The sequence below is a fragment of the Leptidea sinapis genome, chromosome 17 (genome assembly GCF_905404315.1).
Source record: "Leptidea sinapis chromosome 17, ilLepSina1.1, whole genome shotgun sequence".
In the NCBI taxonomy this organism is placed as follows: Eukaryota; Metazoa; Arthropoda; class Insecta; order Lepidoptera; family Pieridae; genus Leptidea; species Leptidea sinapis.
The window spans coordinates 11,312,758-11,332,638 of NC_066281.1; the positions used below are offsets into that span (position 1 = coordinate 11,312,758).

Genomic DNA, 19,881 nt, shown 5'->3' on the forward strand with positions numbered 1-19,881 from the left:
ATAGTTTTAATGTATCAATGTTATCGGCCATTTCTGGCATGCAAAATTATTATTAACAAAATTGTAGTTATTATTATAATTATTGATTTAACATTAATAATCTCTATAATTTAAGCACTTAGGTCAATTTAAACTATAATTATTATTTTTAAATGTCATTATTTAAAGACTAGAATTAATATATTTTTAAAAGTCATAATTTAATCTAATGTGTCAACATTTCATTTATGGACTAAAATCATTTATCTATAAGCCATGTAAAAAGATCCTTTTTAAATCGTTGGACGGGTAATACTACGCGTATTACCCGTCCAACCAGTCCAGCTTGGAGGGAGTTTTTATTTTACAGTGTCAAATTGTTTTTACATAATTATTACCAAATGAACGTTAAAAATTGTAAAATCTGCAATATAAAGTGATTTGTTATTAAATACTATTTTTTATTTTCCCAGAGTCTTACAAATGTTATCAGATAATTGACGTACATTAAACGTCGTCAAAAAACGTCCAAGTAGCCTTGAATATACTTGTACATGAATTTACACAGATAACATTAAAACAATTCATTCAAATTAGTACCTTATTTCGTGGCAGTAATGTTCAAAGTTTATTTTATACGCTCATTTCAAGTGTTCGCACAAGGCAAGAACATTTAAAACGTCAAGTTAGTTACACAATTTTGTTAATTTAAAGGAGCACTTGCCTGACTTGAATTGCGGGCCTACGAACGACAATCCATATTATGTTAGGCCAGTGGTGTGGAAACGCGTTTAGGCATCAATTAATATACAAATGATTTAAGTTTTCTTTAGTGTCAATTCCGCCAATATTTGTTTTAAAAACAATTCGACACGTGTTTCGCCTCTACACGAGGCATCCTCAGGACGTGTTGTCTCGCCAAAATCTGGCACGAGACTCTCGTGCCTCTCTCTTTTAGTCTCGTGAAAACTTAAATCATTTGTATAATTATGGATTTCCGCAAAGTAACGCCTAATTCAATAAATTTTCTCAATTAATATATTATAGCCTTACATGAACAGGTTGGTTTTCAAGAGAATTTCTTTCACATACAGCCAAACTGTGGAATGAGATTCCTTGCCGTTTGTGATACGGCTTGAGTACCTTCAAACAAAAGCGCGTACACTCCCTTTATCCAGTTTTGCAAAAGAGCATAAGCGGTGCTACTATTAAAATAGCCCATAAGCTAGTATAAAATAGGCTCGATTTTTTATGACTGACAAATATATTAATGATTGACAAATCTAATATTGATTAAAAATGTATGGTAAATGACTGACATATCTATTAATGATAAAAGATGTGTTGTTAATGGCCTACATATCTAGTAATTATCAAATGTGTATTGTTAATGACTGAAATACCTAATAATGATTCAAAATATATTGTTATTGGCTGACATATCTAATAATGATTTAAAATTATTGTTAATGACTGACATATCTAATAATGATTCAAAATGTATTGTTATTGGCTGACATATCTAATAATGATTTAAAATTATTGTTAATGACTGACATATCTAATTATGATTCAAAATGTATTGTTATTGGCTGACATATCTAATAATGATTTAAAATTATTGTTAATGACTGACATATCTAATTATGATTCAAAATGTATTGTTATTGGCTGACATATCTAATAATGATTCAAAATTATAGTTAATGACTGACATATTATCTAATAATGATTAAAAATGTATAACATACCCTGATCGTACTGCACGTAATGGCGTGCCTCGCTAGACGTCAGTGTATACTTCCTCATCACGTTGTCGTCCATGAGACCCTTCCCTCGGAACAGAGAGAAGCACCCTGGACTACATAGGACGCAGCCGATCATATGTTCCGTGGCCTTTTGTAGCCAATGACCAATCGCATACTCGAAGACTTGATACCATGCCATGAAACCTGGATAGTGAAAAATATTGAGATTGTAGTTCCGCTCAGGATTATTTAAAATTTTCTAACAACACAGTAAGTTAACTAGATACAGCGCCTTTAAAGTCGAAACTTATATAGTGGTGCTTGGTGGCAGAAGAATGCGCCGCTGTGGTGTCGACCCATCTGGCCAGCCTTGTTCAAAGAAGCCTCCCACTTGGTGTTACCCACCTTGTTTATAATTGATTATAACAATAATTCGATCGTTCACTTATGTTCTATTTCTGCAGATTGTACCATTTAGCATCCAAAAGAATTCTATGTCATAATTGGCAATCCAAACATTGATAAATAACTAAGCAGCAATTACAAATACACTCAGAACTTATTTACCCAAATTATAACTGAACATCATAAAAAGCATACTCTTATACTAACTAGACGGGACAGACGGGGGATTTGCTCAAATATACCAGAGAGGTCAAGAGATGTATTGCCGGCCTTTGTGGGAGTATTATTATTATTATTTGCAGAGTGTGGCTATATGGCTAGTCCTGATGGGGTCCTAGTAACACCGCGTCCAGAATTGAACTATCGTGTTCGCCTCTCATAATTATAGCTCGTCGTCAAGCCCTGCCGCGTATACGAACCGCAGTATCTTCTTGACGCGTGTATTGCAAACAGCATCTGGGAGAAGAGTGTAGTCACCAAGGATGGTGTTACGCTTATGCATTAGTGGCGTTTCATCGGCCTCAAGGTAAAATCTGCAAGTGCTTTCGTTTTTTGTGTGTGAGAGTATGCTGTCATCTTAAAAGTTTAGCTTTAAGTCTGGTATAACTTACTAACGAGTAATCGTGTTCATTTTAAGTAGATGAGAGGCTTAATATCTCACTCTAAAATAAGGTCATAGTAAGAAAACACATACCAGAGCCAACTGGGTGAATACGACCGCAAGCAGCCCCTAGGTTCTTATCCTTCTTCATCAGATCAATAAGCAGAGTGACAGCGCTCGGCTTAAAATCAATATCTCCGTCCAACGCAAGCAGATACGTGTTCTCCGCTATCACTTCCTTGCGATCTACCGATATCGGCAAGTCCATGAGGCGATGGCCCAGCAGATAATACATATACATCACCTACAAGTTAAATATTTAAATGAATGAACAATCAATTTTTGTCTCTTCACCGTTGTTACGTATTTTTTCTGGGGGTAATACGTCAAAGCAGCGATATGACAAATCACAGCGGGCTCATTCGACGAGTGTCTATAAGGGTGGTGTTATGCTAGTATAATTCACTCTCGTTCCAGAGTTCAGCAAGTCAACTGCTCCTGATGATGGCTCGTGTAAAGACGAATTCGAATTGATGTCAGCAGTCTATAATATTGCCGACTAACTGAATTACCACTAAAATATCGTCTCATTTAGTGAAATTCTTTTTAAAAGATTAAAACGAGTGTAATTTTAAGTGATTTTTTAAATTAATTACTTAAATATTAAGTAAAATTTGCATTAGTCATGGTTTTTATGCAACTTTTCTACCCAAATAGCAAAACCTCTTTTGCAGCACTGTTTGTATCTCGTTGGTATTTATGACATTAAAAAGGTTACATTAAAAAAAAAGAAATGTTAACACCCAATATGATTATTCTAGACAAATAATATCTACTACAAAACAGACCTGTGACCATCTCTTCTTGTGTCTTATCTTCATTTTATCCTTCAAGTGGCAAATCATTTTGTTCTTTCCTGGTAGCGTCCACACAAGTCTTCCGCCGTAGGGCGTTGGATATTTTTTCGGTGGTCTGAGTCTAACATTAGTCAAGTGTACTTCCGAGGCGGCCTCGTCGACAGTGTCTACGAGACATTTCACGAAACGATTCACTTGCGAATCTTCGGCGCTGTGGTCCGAAACTTCAAATCCATCGTCTAGGAAAATGTGAGCTAAAAATTAAAGTAGTAATATCTATCAAGCTTCCGTATGTGGCCAAAAATCTCAGAGAGTACGTAATGAATTGATTTCAAATTATGCATATCGGAGTGGTTTCCGATGGAGTTGGTTTCTAAGCTCTCCGCTTTGTTGTAGCTCGCCTGTAGATGTTTACAAACACAACTCTCACATCATTGACAAACATAGTCCATTTTCAATGTATTTATTTCCCACGAAATGGCACAACTTTACTTTTACACATGAAACACAGTGACGTAGCACGGGATTCAAGAAAGGAAAAGAAGTTGCGGTCCGAGACACGAAATCTGTTTAAGCGTTTTGTCACCCGTAAATTGCATAAAAAGTTAAATTTCAGTTCAAATAACCACACAAACACACAGAGTTGGTTAAAAATCTAAGTAAAATTGATGTTATACACAAATTACCTAAATTTAATATAGTGAATATTAAATTCTCTTCTCTTTAACTACACAGACAATTGAACGACTCAATTGAGAAATAGACGGTCATACCGTTTAACACTGTCTATACAAGGGACTGGAAAAGGAAAAAGGAAGACCAAGAACAAAAATTGAAGAGACGGGATCGGTCAAAGATCAAGATGTTGTTGATATCAATATTCAATATGCAAACAGTACGGAATAGAGCTCATAATAGTATAAAAAGATTTAGGAGACAAAACTTCCAACATAGACTAATTTATTTAGCTAGAGATAAATAATTAATGTAGGTTTATACAAGATATTTTACGTGTTGGTTATTTCTTTTGTAATATTAGTTTAGTAGGAAGTTTTAGTAGTAGTAGTTAGTAATTTTATAGTTGAAACTTATGTTCTCTTATCGTGTTATCTACTATTGATGCTTACAGGCTTACCTTCGAGTTCATAGTAATCTGGATCAACAATGCCCAGATATTTTTGTGCAACTCGACGCGCACTCTGATCTTCGTCCAACCGAAGGATAGATTTCAAGAAGTCCATCATTTCATCTTTAGTCTCGTGCCACATGGTCGCGCATATGTAAACTCTAAAATACAAATATTTTATGTACAATTTTCGAAGAGCCTTAGTTCTATCCTTTAGGTTTCTTAGGTCACTTTTTAACAAAAGCTTTAAAAATGTGTTAAGAAGGTAATAGAAATGCTATTAGCGTTAATTCCTTGCAGGACGTAAGTTAAAAGAAGCCAAGTTTTATACGATGTAGTGATGATGAAGTAATCAATGCTCTATCTGATATTGTGTACTGGATTAGTGCCTATTGCTATATAGTCATAAAACTAAGTATTATATTCAAATTCAAATATTTTCATTTAAAATAGGATGTGAAATCACTTATTGAACGTCAAAAAAAATACCACCCATTCCAATATGAATGCCTCAGGCCTGAGAAGAATGGGCGCAACAAACTCAGCGGGCTCTTTTTTTTCATCATAAATATGTTTACAATTAAAGTAACATTGTACAATTAAACTTATTATTTAAATAATAGCCTGAGGGCGGTCGCTCCATTCCCAATCTGTGGTATCATTAAGAAAGTAATTTATGTTATAGTAACCTTTACCACACAAACGTTTTTTAACAATTCTTTTGAATAACGTAATACTTTTGTTTTAAACATATTACATACTTCTTCGACTCAGATAATTTTAATAAAACCTCCTTCAATACTCTTTCAAATAATTCATATATTGCATCTGGGGGTCTGTATATACTAACAACAATGGCGCGCTGGAACTCTGCACAGGCTATTTCAATTGTACGTTCAACAGAGAGGCTCACAATATCTTCTCGTTCTTTGAATTTAAATAATTTACTTACAAGAAAAAGAGAGCCACCACGTGTAGCTTTTTCACTGCTGAACGCACTTGCCACCTGATGACCACTGAAGTTAAAGATTAGCTCATATTTTCTGAGCCAGTGCTCTGTTAAACATAAAATATGTATATCTTTATGATTCATAAATAACTCCAGTTTAAGTTCTTTACCTAACAAACCTTGCATGTTTTGGTGCATCATGTTCAAAATGTCCAAAATGTAAGTGCGAATGTTTTGTTAAACGGTGAGGTGGTTAAACTTCTGATTCGATATTCTTGATTCCAATTGTAATGGGCCCCCAATATTGAAATCGGCAATAGACTTACTTCTGCAGCATAGACATAAGACTATGTAAAAATAATACTACAAGAAATAAGAAAGATACTGGCATCACATATCATCAGTAAGTACCTTGTGATTTATTAATTTCAATATAAAATAACACGAAGCGTATGTTACAAAATTTGATAGATGTCATTAATTGCCAAGATTTCACGCACACAAGCATAATATAAAATATCGAACAATGTGTGACGTTGGCGTTATTGTTCTTATGTAGTGCGGTACCTATTTGAAGCGCAGGGGAGAGAAATCCTTAATCTAAGGTACCATGAAAATTGCTTAATAATAATAATGTAAATGCTCAAAACAACACAATAATAAGTAATAACACTATTCCTGTATAAGTAGGTTTTTAGTTTTATGGACATATAAATGTAATCAACGACATGTTCCATATAATACAGATTATTGCCGTTTTTTATTGGTTATGATACGCAAAAAATATCTTTATTTATATAATATATTCTAATATCAATTTTTCAATTATATGGTAGTAGGTTCGTTAAAATAAGACGCAGGAAAACCAACAAATACTTACTTTAATATTAGTTGTTTGACAATGTACACGACAACGCAAATATCTAGTGCAATAACATACAAAATGGCTTCAAAAATTGTCAAGTAATGTCCCCATTGAATTTCTTTTTATTTTCAATGTTGAAATGAATTAAAATATATCTTTATTGCACACCACAAAATAATTAAACATAACAAAAATCGAGACTACAAAAAGCAATAGGCGGCCTTATCGCTTAAGAGCGATTTCTACCAGGCAACCTGTAATGAATTAGTTATAGTTGAAAAGATAACAGAAGGTGGTATCGGTATGCATATAATTTAAAAATACACATACAGTAAATAATTCCAAGAAAAGAACTAGTAATGAATTTGTCACAGTAATATATAATAATTATAGAGCATTGTTTTTAAAGATTGGAGAGTTTGAGCCTTTCTGATTTCAGTTTGTAGTAATAGCGCCATGAATATTCAACAATTCAACTGTTACAGACAAACAGATATGCAGATTGCGGGGGCTTTAGTATTAGGATCACGTTGGACTGTTTAGAGCGGTATTACCAATGTCGCGCGTTACTCGCACACACATCATTAATCGCAATTTTTTATGGTACATAGTATACATATTTTTTTAACATTTAGACTATTTGATATACTCAGAAAAGACTTTTAATTACAGTTACATAACACATTAACTCCGCCGTTGCCAGTCCCAAGCCCGGATCTCTTATATAAAAAAATCATTGAACTTGTTTTTGAGTTTGTCGACCTATCGATTAAGGACATTCTTTCTCCACGGTTCTAAAATATTTGCCTGACTTCTTCCTCCTACATCATACATTATTGGTACTCTTGACCAGTGATCAGTTATTTTTTTTTGTTACGCCAAAGAAGTACTTATATCTTGTTCCATGCGTACCTACATAAGTACACACACTCACACTTTTTTTATAAAGATACGAGCCGTTCCCGACCGCTTCGTTGGGCGAAATTAAAAAAAATAAAAAATTATTCATCTTATCACAAATACAATAAAAAAATAAGAATCCATAAACCATCTAGCACAAAATTCGCATCGAATGGTGGTAGTTTCATGTCGATACGATCAGTGGTTTAGGTTTGAAAGAGCCTCAAACAAAGACCATTTTCATTATATATATATATATATTTTTTATCCTCACCTCGTTACAGAATCTGAAGGTCGAATATCTCTCGGGTTGCTAATAGAACTGCACAGGGACGCGTCATCTCTCAGATCTTTTAAATCCTAGAAGAGTTAAAACTATTATAATAAAAGTATAAGATAAGACGTAAATAACGCTTGAGTTATTTGTCGTCATCAATTTTATATATTTTAATAATCTTTTCGTTTCTTATCGCGCTAGCCTTTGTGTGATATCATCTTCTATCACTTCAAGATCAATTACCTACTGGACGATAACACTATTTCCGATACAAATTAATTACTTTTAAATTTGCATTCATTGACAATTCATAGCATTTAATTTAGAACTTCCTAATTCAATTATGTTTAAAGGGTATGATGGTACATAATTTTCAAATCATTGTTTCGGTGGTTTGGTATAAAATATTATATATTTTTTATTTATACATACATACTTTCGGAGTAGTTTGGTTAGATAGAGATTTAGGCCACGTTCAGATGACAAGCGATCAACGCGCGCTTATATCTACATATATTTTATTCAGGCCGTACACATGCTAACGTGCGTTTTAATAAAGCGCGCGTTGAACGCTGCGCCAGCGCTCGATTGTTGTCAGCGCGCATTGAAATCATTGATTTTCTGTTTCCGTTCAATTGAGCGCGCGCTTTCGACGCGGATAGACATATTTTAGGGTTCATCTAGTTCGTCCGGAAATCGTCCGAAATGAAAACCGAAGCATTTAATACGGAATTATTAATTGATGAAATAGAGAAACATCCAGCGATTTAGGACATGACAAGTAACGAGTATTCAGATAAGAATTTAAGAAAACGGGCTTGGAAAGAACTCCTCCTTGTATTCTGTAAAGAACATGAAGAAAAGAAGAAATAAATTGATTCTACCTCCATCTTCGACAAATGTAGAACTCAAACTGAAGCAGGGCGGCACGTATTTAACGCCTGACAAACGCGTACTATGTGAACACTACATATACGTACGTATACAAAAATTCAACGTTGAGCGCTTGTCATCTGAACGTAGCCTTAGGATACGTGAATGAATTTGTCTGCAAAGATTTGAAGACCTAATCTAGAATAAGGTTGGATCGACCTAGGCGTATAATCCACCTTAAAGGATGATTGACTCTCTTACCTACTTATCCCACAGCTGAACGATTAGGTGATAAAAAGTTTTTATAATGGCTTTGAGCCATCCGTTGATAAAAATAAATAAGATGTCTTAACAAAAGGAACCATACTTCTACGGGTATTTCCATATCATCATCTCTCGTTCTGTTCATAAGGAGTGACTGGTCGATCAAAACGCCGCTGTACCAAGGCTTCGCGAATAGCTTGTCGGTAGCAGCGAGTCGTTCACAGCGCGGGGCCCAAGTGTGGATCGTAATCCAGGCTTGCGACATCAACCAAAGAATCCAAATCCACGTCATCTCTCGGCTTATATAATGCTTTAAAAAGTACACTGAAAGGAAATATAAAAACTATTATGTGATGTTACACTCCTTAAGAGGGCCCTTCCCGGACTCTGTCTGTCGCGAACATTGTCGATAGCATGCATCAAACAACATCGCATCCTGTTGACTTGTCGTCAACAGGATGCGATGCAAGAGAAAAACAGAAAGATGCGATAGAATTAAAAGAAAATTAGTGTGCAGAAATTTCACAAAACTTCTTCAAGAAAATACGTGTTTTTAAATCTCCATTTCATGCGCGAGGTTTCTATCGCAATATCTTTAGGTTTACAATTTATGAGTGCATGATGAACGGCCAAATTTCAGGCAAAATACTGTTAAAAAGCAGATATTTGGACAGTTATACTGAATTATTTTCTAAATTTGAAAATTCTGCTTCGATACAAAGTTAGATTTTTGTATGAAAATACGGGACGAGACGAGCAGGACGTTCAGATGATGGTAATTGATACGCCCTGCCCATAACAATGCAGTGCCGCTCAGGATTCTTAAAAGCCCAAAAATTCTGAGCGGCACTACAATTGCACTCGTCACCTTGAGACATAAGATGATAAGTCTCATTTGCCCAGTTATTTCACTAGCTACGGCGCCCTACAGAACGAGATGCAGTAATGTTTACACATTACTGCTTCACGGCAGAAATTGGCGCCGTTGGGGTACCCATAATCTAGCCGGCATCCTGTGCAAATAAGCCTCCCACTGGTAAACGATATACAAGATACCTATCAGTATAAATAATTACCTAGATGGTCTAGGTGATTATTTTTACTGATAGGTAGTTTTAGTTATATTTAGATCCATAATCCAGATTTCTGGCAATATTTTCCCCTAATTTCTTACATAAATTACGTTTTTCCAAATTTCTAGCCTTAATATGCTTTTCAATATTTCGCGCAAATTCATCCTGGAAGTCGGGACCTACCTCTCATACTTATATCTATACTATTGCCCTGTGCTGCCCCGGGGCGTAAAAAGAATAGGGTAGCCCCAGGTCCAAGGGTGTCGTAAGAGGCGACTACGGGCTTTTTGAAAGTGGGAGTCTCACGCTGCCATCTTATGACGTCAGCACAATCGGGCCAGACTCCGGGTTACTTACCACACTCGCACAGAATACCGGCGTGAAGTAGCGGCCTAGTGCTGCTATGTTTCGCATAGGTTAGTGTCGAGGACCGGAGGCCATTCCCCCCCCCCCCCCCCCCCCTCCAACAAAATATGAGAGCGGTATTGAAAGAAAAACTACCCCAGGAGGGTACCGGATCCTGTAGAGCCGGAGAATCCCTCCCCGAGCATTCGCGCTCGGGCTGCCCCTCGTATTCTGGGGAGGGCACAGTACCGCGTATGTCACAGGACAAACAGGGCAGCAACACCACGGCACCCCGCTCCACGCTTAACGTGGACTTTTGTAACATCCGGGGAATTCACTTCAACTTAAACGCCATCCACCACCACCTTGAGACGGCGCAGCCGGCCTTGTGTTTCCTTATGGAGACGCAGATATCTCGACCTAGCGATACGTCATATTTAACGTACCCCGGGTACAAAATTGAGCATAATATCATGCCTCATGCCGGGGTATGTGTGTACGTTAGGGAGGATATCTGCTGTCGCCGTCTCGGCAATTTTGAGTGTAGGGACCTGTCTACTCTCTGGCTCCGCGTAGATTTAGAGGACCGCGTCCGCATCTATGCGTGTGTCTACAGGTCCCATAGTGGTAACGCAGAAACGGATCACCTCATGGGCTGCGTTCAAGCGGCATTTGATGACGTGCTTGCTCAGATCCCCTCCGCTGAAATCGTAGTCTTGGGTGATTTCAACGGGCACAATGCCGAATGGCTTGAATCACGTACTACAGACTACGCAGGGCGATCTGTGCATAATTTTGCATTGGCGTATGGTCTGTCCCAATTGGTTGAGTCGCCAACGCGGCTCCCGGATGTGGATAGCCACATTCCGTCCTTATTGGATCTTCTGCTGACTACACATCCCGATGGTTACCAGGTCTTTGTCGACGCCCCTCTCGGAACGTCCGACCATTGCCTGGTCAAGAGTGTAGTGCCTATCCGACGCCAACGTCGCAGACCACCAGCGACCCGCCGCGTTTGGAACTACAAGTCAGCAGATTGGGATAGGATGCGTTCCTTTTTTGCATCCTACCCTTGGGGCAGGGTTTGTTTCCCTTCGGATGATCCTAGTGCCTGCGCCGTTGCAGTAGCCGATGTGATACTGCAGGGCATGGATATTTTTATACCAAGCTCTGTAGTACCCATCGGTGGCAGATCACAGCCCTGGTTCGATGCGCCAGTTAAAGCAGCATCTGACTGCAAAAAACAGGCGTATCGAGCTTGGGTTGCGGCGCTGGGCGCAAAGGATCCGAACTGCACAGTTCTTAAGAGGAAATACAACCGTGCCTCCAGATTTTTTAAGCGGCAAATCGCCCGTGCAAAGTCAAAACACGTCGTCATAATCGGCGAGCAGCTTTCCAGTTACCCGACCGGAACACGCAAGTTCTGGTCGTTGTCGAAAGCTGCTCTTGGTAACTTCAGCCAGCCGTCCATGCCGCCATTGCACATGAGGAACGACACCCTGGCCCATACGGCAAAAGAGAAAGCCGATCTCTTGTGCACTTTTTTCGCCTCCAACTCGAATCTTGACGACAACGGAAAAACACCGCCGACCATCCCGCGGTGTCAGAGCTCTATGCCTGAAGTACAGTTCAGACAGAAAATTGTTAGGCGAGCTCTGTTTTCGTTGGACGTCAGGAAGTCGTGCGGGCCGGATGGCATTTCTCCAATCGTGCTTAGAACGTGTGCCCCTGAGTTGACGCCGGTGCTAACGCGTTTATTCCGGCACTCTTATTCAAAAGGCGTAGTCCCTGATTCATGGAAGTCAGCCCTTGTCCATCCGATCCCAAAAAAAGGAGACAGTTCGGATCCGGCAAACTACAGGCCTATTCCTATTACCTCCCTACTCTCCAAAATCATGGAGAGCATAATTAACCGCCAGCTCTTGGTATACCTTGAGGGTCACCAGTTGATCAACGACCGGCAGTACGGCTTTCGCCATGGTCGGTCGACTGGCAATCTTCTGGTATACCTAACACATAGATGGGCGGCGGCTATGGAAAGCAAGGGGGAAGGCCTGGCAGTTGGTCTGGATATAGCGAAGGCCTTTGATCGTGTATGGCACAAGGCGCTCCTCGCAAAACTTCCATCATTAGGGCTTCCCGAGAGCTTATGCAAGTGGAACTCCAGCTTCCTCACTGGGCGCAGCATACAGGTCGTTGTCGACGGTTATTGCTCGAATCCCAAGCCCGTGAACGCTGGAGTGCCCCAAGGCTGTGTGCTATCTCCCACGCTGTTTCTTCTGCATATCAATGATATGTTGGACACCGACAACATGCATTGTTATGCAGACGACAGCACTGGTGATGCCGTATACACGGGCAGGTCTCTCTCGGGAAAACGTCGAGCAGTGCCGGGAGAAAATTGTGTCTTCTATCGAGTCCTCTCTTGACAAGGTCGCGGAATGGGGTAAGTAGAACCTTGTCCAATTTAACCCCCAGAAGTTTGCGCGTTTACCACTAAAAAAACCCCATTTGCCGTATCACCGCTCTTCGACAACACTTCCCTTAAAGCCTCGCCTAGTATCGGAATACTAGGTGTCGAAATCTCGAGCGATTGCCAATTCCGTGGCCATCTGGAGGGCAAAGCCAAATTGGCTTCGAAGAAGCTGGGCGTCATAAATAGAGCACGGCAATACTTCAAGCCGGCTCACATTCTAGCGCTCTACAAAGCGCAGGTCCGGCCTCACATGGAGTATTGATGTCATCTCTGGTCTGGTGCACCCCAGTATCAGCTCGATCCATTTGACCGCGTGCAACGCAGAGCAGCTCGAATTGCCGGGGACACAGTGCTCTGTGAACGGCTGGATCACTTGGCGTTGCGTAGAGACGTCGCTTCATTGTGTGTCTTCTACCGCATTTATCACGGGGAGTGTTCCGAAGAGCTGTTAAACCTGATTCCTGCCGCCGAATTTCACCTTCGCACGACACGCCACAAGTTACGATATCATCCCCACCATCTGGATGTGTGGCGGTCCTCCACAGTGCGGTTTTCAAGGAGCTTTCTTCCTCGCACTACGAAGCTGTGGAATGAGCTTCCTTGTGCGGTGTTTCCGGGACGATACGACATGGGTACCTTCAAGAAAAGCGCGTACACCTACCTTAAAGGCCGACAACGCTCCTGTGATTCCTCTGGTGTTGCAAGAGAGTGTGGGCGGCGGTGATCACTTAACACCAGGTGACCCGTACGCTCGTTTGTCCTCCTATTCCATAAAATATATATATATATATATATATATAAAACCAACAAACCAGTAGGTAGTCTTCAAAGTAGGTAGGTTTATATAATGGTGGTTTATCATAACTCCATGAAAGCTTTAATTCATGTAGCTAATAATAAAAAGAGCAAAGGAATATTTCGGTTCATCGAGTTTTATAACTAACTCGGAGATACAATAAAAAATATACCACTTAAATGTTATCCTAAATATGTGTGTTATTTACCTGGAGGTATTGTATAGCCCAAATATTCGGGAACAATTCCATAAAACGCACATGGATTTGCATTCCGAAGTCCACAGATGTAAATCAATAGATTTATAGTCACAGGTCCAACAAGGCTCAACGCAAATGTGAAACTGAACTTCTGAATAAGAATCTTGCAGGCGAACTTGGCGCAAATAAAGCAGAGATATGCAGCAAGCACTTGGATCAGCGCGATCCATAGAGATGTATCCCATTTAGCTAATAATTTAAAACTACCTTCAATTGTAGTATGGTCTAGTTCATTTATGCCATGTTCCATAATTGCTTGAATCTGTAAACGAATTATCCTACTTTTAAGTGGTATCGATATTTCTATTGTTAGCAATAAACTTAATTATTACGAATTAATAAATAGTTATCGTGTTAAATATGTAGTGAATTTTGAGATTGCATGGTCATGCAGCGATGAGTGTTGGGAAAGATCGAACTAGGCATACGATCCACGATCAGGGAGGCGATTTTCTAGTTCCAAACGCTCGAATTTCACTAACCAACTAATAACTAGTGATACACATACGATAATTAGTGACAGAAATTATTTTCGCATTTCGTGTGCGTCAAACTATTCTCGCCCATTCATCATTAAATTCAAGCTCTCGAAACTCATCAATCGTCCTATAGATCAGAGATAAGATATGAATGGTAATTTAGAGGAAGCTAAGGGGCAAGTGGTTAACCTGATGGAAATAAAAAAAACAACCGTCCATGAAAATCCGCAATACCTGAAGTAAACGGTGCTGCCATTTGTCTCTGCTGAAGAAATTATTCCTCCAAATAGCCCATAGACTGAACGACAGTGGCTAAGCTGCTATTTAACGTCAGTTTTAGATACTTCCCAAATAAATAATAATAATAATAAATGAGCTTGAAAGTTGAGTCGATGCGATTTGAAGAAGCCAGGGACGTACGCCTGTCTGAAGTAGAATTACGCCTCTGGGAGACAGGCGTGTTTAATTTTGTATGTATTCTAATAATATATGAAAAAACTAAGATGTGCCGGTTCCGTTTAGATAATCTAACTTAAATCTTAAGTGTTTTGTTATGACTTGCGTGCGCGAAGAAATTCGGCAAGAGGATGTGTGTTAAAATTGGCGTGAATAAGTGAACTATATCGATATTTTTATCGAAACATCTGATAGAGTTTTCAGCCACAGCCACGTTTCGGATAGTTCTATCAATCAAAGAGCGTAAAATAATTAGTCTGGCGGTTAATTTTGTTATAACTTAAAAACTTGTCATGTTTTTTTTTTATTCAAATTTGGATCGCGTTTATTATGTTAGAAACCAGCATAGCGAAACTCTCTAAGAAAAAAGCGATTCACTCGATTGTATGAAACGTGCAATCATTGATAGATTGACAGATGACGGCTATAAACTTCTAAAAAACGGAGATAGCAGAAATCGACTACGTTAAAAGCAACTGTTCGCTTTCAAACTTAACCGGATTATACTTCGTCGCCAATCGCCGTACTGTAAATAATACTATTTCAAACTTATGTCAAATCACTGCACATTTCATACTAAACTAAATTTCTTTTTTTACTTATGCACTCCCGCCTCTTATTAGGTAGCATTTACATCCTTTTTGTTAGAAACTTCTATCATTTCCCGCCATTTCACGTGCTTTTGCGGGGTTTTTATTAAAATACAATAATGGAATATGTTTTAGGAAATAACAGTGATTGCCTTGCAAAAAGTGGGTATGCAGCCGTCGGTGATTTCAATACACTTTAAAAGCCAGCTATCAGCAGCGTATTCATATAATATAGTACTATTAATAGAGACACCAACGCGTCCTCTGTCGACGACCAAAAAAGATCGAGGCGATAATGTGACATTATGACTATATATATATATATATATATATTTAACACAATCGGTGTCATTGAGTCAAACCCTTTAGGAGCTATATATATATATATATAGCTCCTAAAGGGTTTGCCTCAATATATATATATATAACCCTTTTTTTGACTATATATATATATATATATATATATATATATAACCCTTTAGGAGCTATATATATAAATATTTGTTTGTTGTTTTAAGTTGTTTCCTTTTTCTTTTATAATTAATTAAGTATTACACTTTAAATTTAAATAATATTATGTATTCCGACGACCTTTTGTACACGGTAAAACTCGTATGAGTTTAGGTATGTATGTACAAGAATTTGGATATTTATAATATGTAATTTGTTAATAAGAAATAAATAAATTAAATAAATAAATACCTCATGTACGTAGTATTCCCTCTCTCCGAAGGCGTCAGTGACAGAGAGGAGAAATTGCAAAGGATCGTCGCCTTGAAAGCTCATTGATACCATAATACAAATAATAAATACAATTATCTTCCAAATTGAGAGAATCCTTTGCGTATAGTATCGAGACTTTTTCAATCTAGTTCGTATTTCAGAAAGATACAAAAGTAGCACTAAAAATGATAGAACAACATTAATAATAAATTTAGTTTATTACATTTACATTTAATTATTACATTTTAGGCACATAACATGAAATACATTACTTACCAGAACTATGTCGATCGACACAGCCAATAAAATTTTCCCACCATCCTATTGAAATGAATATACTAGCCATTGCTATCGACCAGAGAACAACAGTTCCATCTAGCAATGGCCAAACAACAAATGCAGTAACTTGCGCTGATACTGCCAGTACATCCAAAAGTATTATTAAGAAATATCGTGGGCTCGTAGAATCCCTTGTGAAAGCATTTAGAAACCCCGGTATGATACATAGAGCATTCATCAACATTGCTCCTTTTACTACGTCCAGTTCTGGCAAAATTAAAAGCACCAGCGTTGCAATTCCAATGGTTTGCAAAGTCTCGATCAAGAAAGCCTAGAAATTACACAAGTTTTTAACCATAAAATTAATGTAATAAAATCTTGAATTAAATGTGTGTGTTACTCACCAAAATGAAAATCCAAATTGATGGTTTCGAAGCGGTTTTGAAAAAGCATACCCTCACTGATCTTAAAAATACTCCGATCTCCGGGACTGAGAAAACTATTAAAGCTGCCCAAAGCCAAGTTATCCGTTCCTCTAATGTCAAGACCGTTACAAATTGTTTATCAAGAGCTAAAAGGAAAACAAGATAGTGATAGCATTACAGTTTTTTTTTTAAATTTGATGTAAAGTGCATGCATTAACGAAACGGGGGACCAGCATTGCCTATATTGAGCTCTCGCTCGCACGTATAGGTCTTAAAGAAGCCGTAGGTACACGCCTTGTGACCGTCGATCATTCAAATACCAAACCTAATTTGGAAACGTATTTCCAATCAAAAGTAATAAAATCGGCTTGATATATTATATAACAGATTATAACACAATAGGGTTGACATTTAATCACCGTTCTTTCCATCAGAGGAATCAAAAGACTTATGATTCTTGAAATGTTTAATACATTAACGTACTTTTTTTATATTACTTTATTTGATAAACCAACAATATTGCTTACACATTACTGCTTTACGGCAGAAATAGACGCCGTTGTGGTACCCATAACCTAGCCGGCATTCTGTGCAAAGGAGCCTCTCCCTGGTAAATGCTTTTAGTCACATCTTACGACACCCTTGGGCCTGGAACTTTCCTATTATTTTTATGCCAGGGGAAGCCCATGGCAAACTTATCCTCATGAGTATCTTCTGATAACTACATGTATAGTTAAAATAAGATATACTTACCTAATGCTTTGTTGCAATGTGTAATCCTGCGTCCTTTCCGTAGTTGCGAAGTAATAAAAAGCAACGATCCTTTCGCTACCACTGCACTCAGGATTACTAACCCAAATACGATTATATATGCTAGAAGTTTAAGGACTTTCACGCTTTTATCAATCCATGCAACTGTGGCCATAGATCCACTCTCTTTCTTGACTGGTACTTCCCGGAAAAGGTTCCATCCTTTGGTTTCTTGGGCAGTTCTCTGGCTGGTAATAAATTGTTGTTATGACTATAAGAATCAATTTACAGTTTACAACACTTTAGCCTTAGCGTATTTTAGTGCTCTCGCGCTTGCACTCCCGGCTGAATAATTTTGTGTTTAGGGGATGTTTGGTCACTCGAATTTGTCTGACTGATGAAATACAACTTTGTAATAGCTATTTTAAGTAAGCCTCGCCTACTATCGGAATACTGGGTCTCGAAATCTCGAGCGATTGCCAATTTCGTGGTCATCTGGAGGGCAAAGACAAATTGGCTTCAAAGAAACTGGGCGTCATTAATAGGGCACGGCAATACTTCAAGCCGGCCCACATTCTAGCGCTCTACAAAGCGCAGGTCCGGCCACACATGGAGTATTGCTGTCATCTCTGGTCTTACGCACCCCAGTATCAGCTCGATCCATTTGACCGCGTGCAACGTAGAGCAGCTCGAATTGTGGGGGACCCAGTGCTCTGTGAACGGCTGGATCACTTGGCGTTGCGTAGAGAAGTCGCTTCATTGTGTGTCTTCTACCGCATTTAACACGGGGAGTGTTCCGAAGAGCTGTTTAACCTGATTCCTGCCGCCGAATTCCACCTTTTTCTTCTGAGCTTTCTTCCACGTACTACAATGCTGTGGAATGAACTTCTTTGTGCGGTGTTTCCGGGATGATACGACATGGGTACCTTCATAAAAAGCGCGTACACCTTCCTTAAAGGCCAAAGGCAAAGCTGCTGTGATTCCTCTGGTGTTGCAGATTGTGGGCGGCGGCGATCACTTAGCAACAGGTGACCCGTACGCTCGTTTGTCCTCCTATTCTATATAAAAAAAAGAAAAGTTCATTAATTATTTGTCGAGCTTTAAAGCCGCTGACAAAAGCTCTGGTACTAGAGTTATAAAGTGTCTGACACTTTATAATTCTAGTTTAGAATAATATTCTACAAAATAGATATAAAAATCTGCCATACAAATTTAAGTTAGATAACTCATCTTTTTAGTTACCTTTCTCACATGGTACCTGCCCAGGTGTCACAGGGCAAGCTCCACAAGTAGGCAGGTATTAAAAGTACACTAGCCGCTACTAAGTCGTGAAGGTGTCATCCACGTGAAAATAATTTATGTCAGATAGCTCGGGATCTTACTCTAAAAGCCCGCGCAGACAGAGAGCGGTCAGGAGTTCCGAGCTCCGAGTTCCGCTTTCGGCGTTCATTACAATATACTGATAACTGAGTCTATAACAACAACGCACACAGCGGGCAGTCTGACCGCGGCGGTCAAAGCGGAACGTTACGTTCCAAGAGTTCTTTTCCCGCCAAGACAGAGACCTTGTTCTTCTCGCGTTGTGTTAATTGGGTGCACCCAATACTTCCTTTTCTTCTTAGAAGCTGCTGAGCTCCACAAGATCAATAATTCTTCATCGGATGACGAACTTTCTAGTGACATGTGTAAAGACCCAAACGAAACTAGAACGCGAGAATTTGCACGCCGCTTGTGTGCGTTGGAACTCTTGGGCGGTCAACGGTCACTAGAACGCAGAACTCTGACCGCTCTCTGTCTGCGCGGGCTCTAATACATTGTAGTTATAACTTACTCTTCGTCATTGTCTTCATATAACGGTTGAAACTCAGTATCTGATTGGTCGCTATCGTCTGAAAGTCCCTTGAAGGTTCTTCTTTTTGAAGCCATAACCTATTTTCTGGAATAAATTTTAAAATTAGTTTTATTTTCACATTAGAAGTTTCATAATAATAATTCATAATAGAAGTTATATTAATATTTCAATATTATTATAAATTCTTACTTATTACTAGTAATATATAATAATAATGATATGGTATAGGCGAGGGCATTTTTCGCCTTATATGCGAAAGGTTAAGGTCATAATATGAACTTTTTTTGAAGAGAGTTCCTTCCAGTTTAGTTAATATATCGAAGAAAGTTCATTGAAAATTAACGGCCGTTTTCAATAACGTATCTCTAGTTACGGATACCGTGCTGTCACCGTAGCCGTAAGTAAGGGTAAAATGAAAGATTTGTCTACCTCTAGTTAGTTAAACTAAGGATAGATAGGTTATTGAAAACGGGCGTAAAACTGTAACATGAACCACATTTTTACACACATTTTTAAATTAAGAATAAGTAGGTA

The 19,881-nt window shown here is 38.6% G+C and overlaps 1 protein-coding gene across 3 annotated transcripts in view; it reads right to left on the reverse strand.

Annotated features, from left to right (window-relative positions):
- Positions 1-19,881, reverse strand: part of LOC126968888 (chitin synthase chs-2-like) — a 46,932-nt gene that overhangs the window by 19,940 nt on the left and 7,111 nt on the right. For 2 of the 3 annotated variants that reach the window (XM_050814022.1, XM_050814024.1), the window contains exons 2-13: positions 19,327-19,431; positions 17,499-17,743; positions 16,725-16,891; positions 16,318-16,651; positions 16,021-16,220; positions 13,743-14,055; positions 8,948-9,168; positions 7,705-7,790; positions 4,726-4,877; positions 3,582-3,844; positions 2,827-3,037; positions 1,731-1,931 (exon numbers count right to left, since the gene is read on the reverse strand). In XM_050814022.1, coding sequence (XP_050669979.1) covers positions 1,731-1,931; positions 2,827-3,037; positions 3,582-3,844; positions 4,726-4,877; positions 7,705-7,790; positions 8,948-9,168; positions 13,743-14,055; positions 16,021-16,220; positions 16,318-16,651; positions 16,725-16,891; positions 17,499-17,743; positions 19,327-19,421 — 2,488 coding nt within the window. In that variant the 5' untranslated portion in view covers positions 19,422-19,431. Of the gene's footprint in view, positions 1-1,730; positions 1,932-2,826; positions 3,038-3,581; positions 3,845-4,725; positions 4,878-7,704; positions 7,791-8,947; positions 9,169-13,742; positions 14,056-16,020; positions 16,221-16,317; positions 16,652-16,724; positions 16,892-17,498; positions 17,744-19,326; positions 19,432-19,881 lie in introns of those variants that run through there. The other variant, XM_050814023.1, reaches the window with a different exon arrangement.